The sequence below is a fragment of the Aptenodytes forsteri genome, unplaced genomic scaffold (assembly GCF_000699145.1).
Source record: "Aptenodytes forsteri isolate BGI_AS27 unplaced genomic scaffold, ASM69914v1 Scaffold201, whole genome shotgun sequence".
NCBI classification, from domain to species: Eukaryota; Metazoa; Chordata; class Aves; order Sphenisciformes; family Spheniscidae; genus Aptenodytes; species Aptenodytes forsteri.
Window position 1 is genome coordinate 349,738 of NW_008796209.1, and position 13,037 is coordinate 362,774.

General features: G+C 42.5%; 1 protein-coding gene across 1 annotated transcript in view; it reads right to left on the minus strand.

Moving 5' to 3' along the window:
• Positions 1-13,037, minus strand: part of UNC13B (unc-13 homolog B) — a 201,160-nt gene that overhangs the window by 69,525 nt on the left and 118,598 nt on the right. Inside the window, exons 17-18 of the mRNA XM_009288250.1 lie at positions 9,486-9,713; positions 9,047-9,188 (exon numbers count right to left, since the gene is read on the minus strand). Of these exons, the coding sequence (XP_009286525.1) occupies positions 9,047-9,188; positions 9,486-9,713 (370 nt within the window). The remainder of the gene's footprint in view (positions 1-9,046; positions 9,189-9,485; positions 9,714-13,037) is intronic.

Below are 13,037 nucleotides of genomic sequence, written 5' to 3' on the forward strand. Positions count from 1 at the left end.
CATGCAATACAATAAAGCATTTTGAATGCTCATATGAGACCATGACAAGGGTGATTACTCACCATAACCACTACAAACGTCTGCCCTCAAGGAAATAAAACCTATGAAAATGGGCAACTTCTGCTGAAGGCCTGTTTTCCAGCCTTTTTAACTTTAACATGCTGCATCTGTTGCTAAGCAACAGGGAGAAGGAAGAAATGGGTCAGAGGATATCTGCTAGGCCCGGTCAGTAAGATGTGGCAGTGACTGGTATTTGCATTCTCCCTACCAACAAATCATTTGGGCTTCTATTGCCACTATTGTGATTCAGGACTGCTTAACAGACATCCATGCAGCTCCTACCAATTTTTCCAGCACAGAGGAATAGCTGGGAATTATATGGAGAAAGTTAGAGGTAATTCCAGGCAGTTCTGATCACAGGCAGAGACATCATTGCTCCCTGCCCTTGCTGTGCAATCAAAGCTGTATTTAGAGTTCAGAAGAAAGAAGGTTCAATGTTTCTCTCCTGCCTTTATTCTCCCCTTCCTCCTCCACTACTTCAAGGATGTCTTCCTTTAACAAAACCATGCAGCAAGCGTTCACAAGCAGGGAACGCTTGGACTGCTGCCCTTTGTAGCTCTCAAATTTACCTGAGTGCATTGCCGTATCTACCAGCAGCACAGCGTAAGCATGCAAAAGAAATCCTCTGTTCCTGACATGGTGCACTAATGTACATCCTGGTAGTACCATAGAGGCTCAATGTTCAGAAGTACATGGGTGCCTAAAAAGACAGATTGGCACACAGTGCCACTGACAAAGCACCAGCAAGCTAGCTCCTGACTCCTTCAGACCTCACCTTCTGGCACGCCAGTTCCTCATTAGGACTGCTTTGATCTTGTTTCTTTGCTACCAATGGTCAAAAACTGCTCTTTCCTTCAGGAAAACATTTCACTGTTTAGACCTTAATCTACCTTAGGCGGTACCACATGCATCATCCCATGCTCCTGGAGTGGCTGGCTATCATCCTTCACTTGGCTACAGCAGCATAACTCACTACTAAGTGCTACAGGAAACTTTCCAGTAGCATTTACTGAGCTACTGAAGCTTTTATATTACCACACTTTTCTCTGTCGTTTTTAAGAGACTGCTCAATTCGTATTCCTTATGCTGCTCCCATGCTAGAGAGTGAGCCTTATCACTCACTCACAGCAGCTGAAAGCCTTGGGCTGGTGGCTTACCCATAAAATATCACCATCTAAGTCTGTAGCAACCACAGTCCTTGCTTTTGGTGAAGCAAGACAGCTGTGTGAACACCAGTTCACCTTCCAGAGAGCACCCCAAAACAGACCCATGAATACTGGGGGACTTGGGCTTGCTAACTGATAACAGGCTTTCTAACTACTGAGAAATAGCTTCCAATTTGTGACAGCATCACGACTCCTAAGACTGTGGCTAACAAGCTCTGCTGCTAGAAACTTTCCCCTTCATTAATACAGGAATCGGTACATTTCTAAAGATGCCTGCCCCACTTCTCGCTATGTTTTTTTGAAGCTTGATTTCACTGTGTGCACACATAACATCCATCCAGTCTCCCACAGCTGAGCTCCCCCAGCTTTCCCAAGAGGACAAAGAGAGAAGAAACACTCTGTGGTCCCACTGCAAAGAAGTGTCCTGATTTTGGCTGGGATAGAGTTCATCTTCTTCCTAGTAGCTGGTACAGTGCTGTGGTTTGGATTCAGGATGAGAATAATGTTGATATCGGTTGATAAACTGATGTTTCAATTGTTGCTGAGCAGTGCTTACACTAGTCAAGGACTTTTCAGCTTCCCATGCTCTACCGACTGAGAAGGCTGGAGGTGCACAAGGAGCTGGGAGGGGGCACAGCCAGGACAGCTGACCCAAACTGGCCAAAGGGACATTCCATACCATGTGACGTCATGCTCAGTATATAAACTGGGGAAAGCTGGCTGGGGGGGCCGCTGCTTGGGGACTGGCTGGGCATTGGTCGGCAGGTGGTGAGCAACTGCATTGTGCATCACTTGCTTTGTATATTCTTATTATCATTATTATCAGTAGTAGTATTTTAATCTATTTCAATTATTAAACTGTTTTTATCTCAACCCACGAGTTTTCTCACTTCCACTCTTCCACTTCTCTCCCCCATCCCACCAGGGCTGGGGGGAGTGAGCGAGCAGCTGTGTTGTGCTCAGTTGCCGACTGAGGGTAAACCACAACAGGAAGAAACTACCGAATACTTTCAGGCCCATTTCAGAGTGCGAGAGACTGGAAACCAGGTTCCCTTTGTACGTGGCTCAGAAATTGTCTTTTTCTTTTATATCCATATTGTCCTGATGTTTGCAGTGGTGCCATTTTTATAAAGAACTTACTTTTACACTTCAAGCTACCAAATAAAGTAATGTTTTCAGGAAACAGCACACCAAATCTTTAAGAAAAATTAAAATCAAATAAATTGTTAATTTTTTCCATGAAGTTTTTCTGCCTGAAGCCAGTGGTTGCAGGAGCAGTGGAAGCAGCTGAGCCTGGTTCTGCTGACTTGCACTCTATCCCACTCTCTACCTCCATCTCTTCTGCAACGTTCCCCTTTGGCCTTACCCAACCCCAAACCACCAATTCCCCACACACATCCCCTGCGCTGCCAATACTCTGCCCTTTTCCCATGCCCAGCTAGCAACTAGGCTGAGGGGAAGCACGCGAGCACACGAAGCTGTAGTTAATTCTGATCCGTACACACAGTGGCATGCCCACACACACGCTAACTGATATATTGGTGGCTAAATAGAACAGGCAACTGCTGAATTTACATTATAGTGCCTCCCACAATGAAGTCAGTAATTTGTATCCTTCTAATCTAGCTTCCACTTCTGCAAAAAAGATGTAGAAAGTGATTCTTAGTTCTGAGACCTCTGCCCATGTAAAGGTTGGCCCAAACTGGCTCAGATGATGTCAGGGGTCTGCGACAGAGTACTGCATGTGCCTCATCTCCTCCAAAAAGTGGAAAGAAAGAAAAAGGAGAAGTGTCTAAAAATGACCGGAACACCACTTTTGAGCCAGTGATTCATACTTTGAAGCAAAAAACCTAATGACGTTTGTGCTGAATTTGCTAATCATTTGCTGCTTGTTCTAACATCTGCAGGACTGTTACTTAATCTCCACAGGAACACTAAAGACAAAGTCATAAGCATTGTTGAGTTGTGGCAACACTGAAAGTTTGCAAAAGTTCTGCCATAAGAGATACAAAGGTATACCTATAAAACTGTGTGTCCAGCAGTTCACAAAATGATCTCTACCCACAGTAAAGATCATAAGTTTAAAGCATGGAGAGTGCCAAATTGAAAACCTATAACTTCAACACCATAAGCTCATGTTGCTGAACCTACACTCATGAAGACAGGGTCTGGCAAATACCCATAAGGGTGAAGGTCCGTTTGTATCACATCCGCATGAACATTTCTTCCCAATCCATTTCTCATCTCAGGAAAGGTGTTATCAACATGTTAACCGTGCAGGACACACCAAGCCTTCAGTTTCATTCCACTAATGCTGCAGTGAGACCTAGAGTGTGCATCTCTAAAATGCACTGTGTAGACTAGAGAAGTGGGACGCCAACACAACCCTATAAATCAACATGCCCATTTTACATAAAGATGTTTCCTTAAATTATGTTGTTTTCTTGTATTTTCTGCTTGAGGAACAGGAGAGCCCAGGGGCCCCAAATACAGCCAGGACTCCACTGTGCTTGGCAGCTCCCGGAGCAGAAGACAGCTCCTGCCTTGTAGAGCTGACAGGCTAATAAAGACAAAAAGCAACAAGTAGATGTAGCAAGAACGAACAATGGAAGTGAGGGAGCAGAGGCAGCAACAATACTTTGCAGATTTAAAAGTAGGTCAGTCAAGCCCAGAATTACATAGTTTTGTTGTGTTTTGATATTAAAAAAATATTTATGGTTCAGAGAGTCTAGTGAATATCTATATGGCCATATTCTGTGAGCAGTTTCCCTTCTGCACTATGGCAGGGGCAGCTCTCAAGAAGGGCCTGTAAAGTTTCACAGTCCAGTGCAGGGGACATTTCATGCAATGGTAGAGAGAGAAAGAAAGTGCAGAGCTGCTTGCAGAAATAATGGATGAGAGTGTAGGAGGTGGGAAAATGCACAGGAGAGAACAGATCAGCAAGACTTTAGGACCTGTGATCATTTTAGGAGGAAAGTTTTGCTTCTGAGGAGCAAAGCTTCAAAAAAAAAGCAAAGTGATTTTCTGGAAAATGAGAAAGGAAGGAGTAGTTGTAGCAACCAGTATGAGAAAGCCCAGTAGAGAATTATAACAACATACACAGAGAGAGCAGAAAAAAGGTTGCCTATGGGAAATGGTCTGGCTGAAAAAGCAGGGTGATTCAGATGTGGTTCAAATGAAGTGTCTTGACATGGCAGGGTCCAACTGGCAGCTGTGTCGTGGCCAACCTCAATGGGAATGGAAGGCAGAAAACTTCTCAGGACAGGTTAATTTCTAAACAATGCCAAGTGTCTTCTATCGGGGAGAAAAAAGGACAGTGGAGAAAACACGGAAGGCAAAATCAGAGTGGTAAGAGAACAAAGCTAAAATCCTTAGCAGCTTAGATGTTAAGCACAACAGAACAATAATATGCCCCGAGATCCAGCTGTTGCTGTCTAAGAACAAAGAAATTAGTTTTCTGTTCTTGCTAGCATGAAGCTCTCTTAGGGGAACAAGTACAATCATTATGCTGTTACCCAATGCTACAACACTGACTGACAAACTAATGGTACGGCTCTCCTAACTACAAAGAGCAGATAAAGTGATTCTGAGCATTACATATTTAGCTACGTTAACTCAGCTTCCCAACAGGCACTTGCCACAAGGAATCAAAACTCTGCTTTCAAATGTAAGTTTCACATTGGTAACTGAGCAGGGAAACAAGCGAGATTTTATCAGAGTGCCAGTTTCAGCATATGCAGTACCTGGAGAATAAAGAAAGGAAGACAAACTGAACGGCCCCTGCCATGCAGTGAAGGGAGGCTGAGGGTGCAGAGTTACAGTGACATTTATAAACACAGTGGTCTCAGAAGGGGAAGTCCAAAAAAGAGCTCTGGAGCAGTCACATATAACCACAGAGGTAAGTGAAAGATGCTGAGCTTGATTAACAGGCTCAGCAGCTGAAAGGAAAATTGAGGAACCGAATAGAAGCTTTTGGGTGACAACCCAGTGGTTAGCTATGCAACAGCACCATTCCCAAAGGATTAAGAGGAATGCGTATCACGTGGGGCTCTGCATGCCCTAGTACAATATTGATTATCTGCTAGCAGGAGGCACTGCATTTATTTTAACTCAGTTACTCTTCTGCAGTGAGAGAGAATAAACATGCCTCTTGCAGACTGTTCAGTGACAATGTAATCTGTTCCAGGCAATGATTTCACACCCCACCATTCAAGCTTCAGACACAGCTGTACTCAGACAATACAACTTCAAGGGGATATTACTGTAAAATGAATGAGTCATTTTGTGCCTAGGCCAAGAAAAACAGCAAAGTTCTGTTTGAATCCAGTACATTCTAGTGCTCACGCCCCATTGAAGACTGGGGCACTTCCTGAAAAAAAAGGTACAGACTAGCAGCCTCCAACCGAGCCCAGGGCTCTCCCTTTAAAATGGAAACTCTGTCCTGCGGTCAAAAGTTTATTCTCCTAAACACTGTCTGCCATTGTAACCCGTTCAAGTGGATGCTCAGCTTCAGTCAAAGATTCTAGGAAGCCTGTATTTTCTACTGACAGTCTAAAACATGCCTAAATGGGAAATTAATGTCCTGTTCTAATTGCATTGAACAGTGCAAAAATATCTTCCCTCTAATATTACTGGGCTGTTTCCTAGGGAAATGAGAGTTACGCAGACTTGTTATGAAAGCTTCCACGTTCCCACAAGTTTTGTGAAAAAATTACAGCTAAATGGAGAAGAGAAACCCATACCAGCTGCCATCCTTGGAAAGTCTGCAGCCACCTGGCTCTCATGTAGGAACTGATCCAGACAACTCAGAACCAACTGGAGGTAGGACATGTGCTGCCTTCTCTCCAGCCAGAGTCGAGGGCAAGGGAAGAGAGCTGAGGGCACAGAGGAGAAATATACAGGGCAAAGCAAGGAGGCTACCTATAAGCCTGCTCATCACAGCTATAGGAAAGGGATTTGGGATTACTGCAGAGGGGGAATGGGATGTAAAGCAAGGGAAGCAGGCTTCCTTGCTCACAGAACAACATTTCTGTATTGCAGCAATGGCTGGCGTCCCCCATCAAGCTTCCTCCTGCCAAGCACCATATATGCATCAAGCCTGCAAAACTTTGCACTGAGCAGAAAGATCAAATGCTTCTATTTTCATAGGTCTTCAAACTCCAATGAAAGATACAAAAAATCTCTCTATAACAACACGTTTCCTAAAGCTAAAGATGCAAATATACAAAGAGATAATTTTCAGAAAGAAACATGACCTGCAATCACTTGCTCAGACAAGATGAATATGCTCCAAGAACTGGTCATTAATCTAAGCAGATGCCTATACTGACACAGGCTAGTAGTGACCTAAATAGTGCTTATAATGGAAACCTGAAGTGTTTTCAACATTCTTTTTTCTAAAATACAGTTCTAAATCTGGACTTCCAAATTGGGTCAAGACTACCACAACATTTTTTTCTGAAAATATATAGAAAATTACCAAAGTCATATTTAAGGAGAGGTATTTAAGTTAATATACTTTTCCATCCATCACTGTAAATAAGCACAGAAAAATTATCTGAAATAGGTTACTGCAGCCTTAAAAACTTTAAAACTTGTTTAAGCTGCTTTTAATAAACTTATACGGAGTCTGTAGAAAGAATTGTATCACTCAGCTGTACAGTTTGCCTCAATTCATGCCATGGATTACAATAACAGTGCTATAATTATAATGACTGATGCACACAGATTTCTGGCTCAGTGTCTAACCTTTGAAAAGACACGGAATTGTGATCGTATAACAGACACGGGGCACCTAACGAACACCAGCTACAAACAAGGCTGTCCAACAAGCCAAACAGAAAAGGAGCAGCAATTGCTAACCCACACATTAGTTACTGACCTGACCTCTCTACTCACGTATCTTGCGCCCATTGAAATGTTTAAGCATTTTGAACACCAAACTTGTCACACACCTACTGCCAGGTAGGCTTTCTACCTTTCTACCACTGTAACAAATTAACTTCATTCTAAGAAACAAACAGCCCCCCACAACCCTTTAAATTTGACAATCTCTTGATTCTCCTGACAATCTCTTCTAAAAAAGCTTGGTATGTAATGGGTATTTTTGGCCTGCATATGTTGGTTTAAATTTCCATTTGATTACAGGGTAGAAAATTTCATAAATTTTAAGAGTTGGAAGCTGAAAAAAGATCCATAAGTGCAAAAAGAGGAAGATGGGCGTGTAAAAGACCAGTGCTGCATACACTTCTAAATGACTCTCTCCTCATCCAGCATAAGGTGAGCTTTGACATCTGCTAATGAAACGACACCTTGATTCCAGTACCGAATGCTCTCCTGACATCAATCTGGGCACTGTGCTCATTTCCTTCATTTCCTCCTGCTATTTCAAGGCAATTAAAACAACCACCTAGACATAGGCAAGACAGAAAGTGGCATCAACTCTAACGCCCAACAGCATATTATCTGCTGAATCACAGACATGGCGATAAAATCTAAACAGTGGCACGGTTAAAACTGTGACATTTATCACGTTGTGCTATCTATCTTTAAACAGAGTATTTGTTGAAGCTCCTAAAATTAGAAGGGAACACACTGCAAATACCATGGTAACTACTTGGCATGGTAAATCAAGGTCCTTAAAGCTCCCACACAGACTTACTGCTATTGTGACTAGAGTTATCCAAATGGCACCTAAGCATACTTACTACTTACCAAGCAGTAATGTTACCTTGGACTAAACTAAGAATAAAGCCAACAGCTTACTTGCTCAAAATAGCACCAAGATTTTTCTGACGTTAATGAGTAGCTCAAAACTACTTTAAAAATAATTTTGTTTGTACTGTGCATTGTAAAGACAAAGCTGGGCTGATATAAGCCTGATTTTAACACACAAACAAATTTCAGTTTGCAGAGAGTGCAATTTCAGAGCAGAGAGTGCTCCCCCGAGCAGTTTAGGAAAAAATAGGGAAGAAAAAAAAGGAAAGGGAGAAAAGGAACAAGGGAAGAGCTTACACATTAAAGGAAATAAAGATGTTTGAGGTTGAATGAGATCATCCAGAATCTTCAGAAAACACTTGCTTCCTGGATTTCACGTCTCCTTTTTGTTTTATAACATGTTCAGTAATAAATTACGGGTACTGTTTACTTATTCAATAAAAGCAGGATGGAATAATACATTCTTCAGCCTTCTGAGAGTACTTGATATCTAAAGAATTGTGCCTCCAGACTTTGCTTTTAATTCAGACATGGATACATCGCTCATCTTGAAAGCAGATAATCCCTCGAGTTATTGTTACCTTGATTTTCCAGAATTAAAAGGGAAGACTGGTAGTGCCACAGACAAGTGACAGACAACTTACTACCTTTAACCTTTAGTTGGTCGAACACCAGTAGCAGGTCACAGCAATAGGTCACGGGAAGTTTGCTTAGTCTTTCATACAAACTTTACTTTCTTATACAAACTTTACTCTTTTCTATTACAAAGAATTTTGAAAGTATGTCTATTAGCCAGGAACAAAAGTTGCTGAGTTAAAGATTTTCCTTTCTATTTAGCTTTCTCTAGAAACATCAATATAAAAGTGTTCACAGAGCATACATTTTATGCATACACAAGACAGATGAAATGGACAGGTGTGCACTACATACATTGTTAAAGACATCAACCCTCCAGACACACACACACACAATGCTGAGCAGAAATGAAACCATCATACGTTACAGGTGGTGTGGGAACGCATACTGACAGAGAATACATAGCTGTGGAAGCACAGAATGTACAAACAGGCAAAATGGGGCTGAGTCCTTGTAATAGCACTTACAAGTAAAACTTCTCTTCCCAAACAGGGTTCAGATTCCCAAAAATCGTTTTTGTCCTCTTCTTTGTTTTACCCACTTGAACGGTTACATATGGATCACTGGACCCAGTCTTGTCTTTGGCCTGCAGACCCTGAGCACACACCACTGGAAGGAAAAGAGAAGGGTTACCACCACCGTGCAATAAGACACCACGCGAAGCAGCAGCTCAGAATGGCCAGATAAACAGGAGTATCACTCATGAGAGCTCTTCTGATAAGCCTCAGCTCGTGGTGCACTACAGTGCCTGGAGTAGGAGTATCTCCACCTGCTACCTGTACACTGAGCAGAAAGAGACACAGGACAGAGAAGTCCTTCCTCTCTGCTCTCTCCAGCTTCACACCAACTCTCTCTTACCTTAGGCTCCCAAGCAAGGCCAAGAGAATCCATGCCTCCCTCACTCACCTGTGATCGTGATCTTTGCTGACCATTTTGAGGTGCCATCAAGCACGCTCTGCTTCACTGTCTTCATCTGCTGAGCATGTGTCAATTTGCTCTCACAGAACACATCTCTGATCAAGTCAAAGATCTCTGGCTTGTTCCGCTCCCGGATTTTCATGCGATCCTTCATGGCCATGATGAAATTCTGGGTTCGGTCTTCAGCTCCATGCTTCGAGCTCTTCTCCGCTGCTCCTATGCACCAGAAAGTACACGATGCTCATCACAAATAGACAAACACAAAGTCACGTTTCACTGAATCTGGACAGCAGGACCAAAGCCATGAGTTAACCTCCACATGATGGCTCTTGCTATTGACTTTTACGGTCAGACACACCCCACCCATTTCAACATACACACAAGAGAATCTGGACCACTTGGAGATGGGAGGTTATAATGGGGTGCCCAGACTCCTCCATAACCTGGGACCAGGTTGCTCTCCTGACAACAGGCTTGAGTTCAATACCCCTGCAGCTGAGGAAGACGCAGAAATGAGGTTCTTACTTGTAACAGCAGATACAATCATGACCCTTCCTCTCATCATGTTGCTTTGAATAAATAAATCCCTGCTTGGGCAAGTGCTAAGAAGAGGACATAGGCCCTCCATTACAAATAGTATCTGTGAGCTTGTCTCAGTGCCGCACCTCTGCGCCACAGAAGAGCAGAAGTTCAGATGGGCCAACACGGTCAGCATTTCTTACTGATGTGCGCCACAGGACTCTCCATTCAGCACAGAGTCACTGCACAATCTATGTCCCATTCTTCTGCCAGGAACCACCCTGTTTGGATCAGGCATCAAGCTGAAGGCATCCAAAATGCCTCTCTGAATCCCACTCTATTTTACCAGTTTGTAAGGAGACAACTCAAATAATCCATTCTTAGAATTGCATAGGCATAGTAACTATAACAAATACCTGTAAGGCAGCAAATTCAATAGTTAAAACCTTGGGCCATCATAATAATGGGGCACTAGTACAGTATCTAGCGGCTGGAATCACAAGAGCCAGGTGTAGGGGTTTGTACTGCATAGGTACTTAACTGTAACTGGAAAAAGAGAGGCCTCTGGTCACTTGCATACCTCTTACAAAATTTGAAGTTCATATAATCATGAGATAAGAACGCTCCCACAACCAACTACTCCCTATTCAATTTTGACAGTCATGTTTGCTGTCAAAATTCAGCCGCTGACTATTGTGTGAGATGTGAGACATGCGTTAATGAAAGCACTGACACGAGCTAACAGGGCAGACAAACCAGGGCGTGAAATGAAAAGCAGGAACTCAAGATTGCACACAGTCTCTCTGCATGCAGTCTGCAGTGATTTCAAGTTATGATCTTAAATCAGATTAAGTTAAACCAGTACAAAAGTCCTGTGAACACATTCAATCGTAACATTTCTGTTTCGTTTAATATGCTTTTGCTTGGTTTTCTTTTCTGGGATAGTTTAAGTAAAGTAGGCTTTGTCCTAGAAAAATTATTGTCATCCAGGTGTTCACCAAATATTAAATTACCTTTAAAATATGCATTAAAGCAGGTGCAAGTATGTGCAAAGGGAGCCATCAATCACGAAGATACATAAAACTGTTTTCTTCTGGAAGAAGTGGGCAAATATGGTATCTGGAGCACCTTTAGTATGAGGTATTACACTTTTGCATATGAAACAGTTTCAGCAGGCAGTGACCAAATATGAATAAAGTTCTATGAACACACACATAAAGGACCCCCAGCAGTACAACGTAACAGGCAACTTTGTTAGCAGGCTCAGCAGGGTGCTTAGTGACTAATGCTGCCTGAAGACATCCATTTCTAGGGCCTTCAGTCTAACACCTTTCACCGTTACTAAATTCACTTCAATAAAGAAACAAAACTCAATTATAACTTCCCCCATCCAAACCAAAAGAATAAAAACACAGTTTGGAACAGACTATGACCGCTGAAGTTTCAGAAGTTCATTAAAGACACTGCATACCAAGGCATGCTATTAAAGACCTGGGTATAAAACAAGCCATAACTCCGCATTACCTGCTAATTATTTTTTTCATTTTACTTGCTAGAGGCTTGATGTTCAGTATTTCATTTAGTACAATTATCTGCCCCAGAGTTTCCTATTGTTGGCTTAAGATGAAATGAAATCAAAATACTGGAATTAATTACACAGTCCCTGCTGTCTCTACGCTCCAGTGATGAAGAACTAGCACCACCCAAAGTGATGTCTTGTATCAGGCAATCATCCAGCTGTAGACCCACCATTTATTAAAGGAATATGAAACCAAAATGATACCAGGGGCTATACTTTGAACTTCAGATTAGAAGTGCTATTCAGCTTTAACAGAACTAGGTCTTCTGGGGATGAAGGTAGACTCTACTCAGTATATGCAGAGCTACAGAAAATTATTGGGAAATCAGGAAAGGCCAAACGGAACAATTTGCCTTTCCTAGCTGGAATTCTGAAATCTGTAGTGATCCAAAGAAACCAACCCTGCCCTGACCTTTCTGACTTTAAGGAAATTAAGAACCAAATTCAAACATTAAGACTTCATGTTCTGCATGAGCGGAGTGCTCTATTTCAGAACCATTTTCTAAATAAATTACTAGCCAGGCAGCTTGCAAATATAAATGTTTCACTGTTCATCACTGAGATGGGACAAGAGTTATCACAGTTCTGGGGTGGCATGGTCCGCATCATTGCCTTAATGCAAGCACTCCAGGAGCATCAAATGATGCTTTAGAAGGCAAACTTGAACAAATGGAGGAATTCTAGTTAAAAACATTTTTAACATCCCCACCACCTCCAGAGCCCTTGCATAGTGCATTTATCCCTCTGCAAGACTAGCAGCAGTCCGGGGCATCCTGGGTTGCAGGACATGCAAGCCACGTCACACAGACACCTAGAAAGCCCTCTCTTTTGTCACCTCTAAGGCTTGGCTCTGCTTCCTGACTTTCAGACGAAACCACCCCACCTCCATCCATGCGGCTCCCCCACTCTGCCCAGACAATTTTGCCCAGGTAAGAAAGGCTCTGTCATTCCTTCCCTGGGAAAGGTCTCTCTCTCCCTGCAGAGACTGCACCTGAACTGAAGTGCAAAAGCCAGAATCAGACAGACACCTTATTTAACAATACGGACTAATAAAGAACAGACAAACCTTCTGTCTCAAAAACATACTCTTTCTTAATTTTAATACCTGCTTGTTGGTACAAACCCACCAGAGTTTCCAAAATAACCTATAATGTATGTGATATAAACCCAAAGCATGTCACTATACTGGATGGCAGAGGGTGCTTTTCCTGCTGTTGGACTTGGATCGTATTTATTCAGCTGCAAAAAGGTGGTTCTGGCCAGTGATTCAGCTTTTCAAGTAGTCCTGTAAATGGCAATAGAAAGGCATGGGAATATACAACCACCATAGAATCATTAAGGTTGGAAAAGACCTCTAAGATCATCAAGTCCAACCGTTGAACCAACACCACCATGCCCACTAAACCATGTCCTTAAGCGCCTCATCTACACGTCTTTTAAAT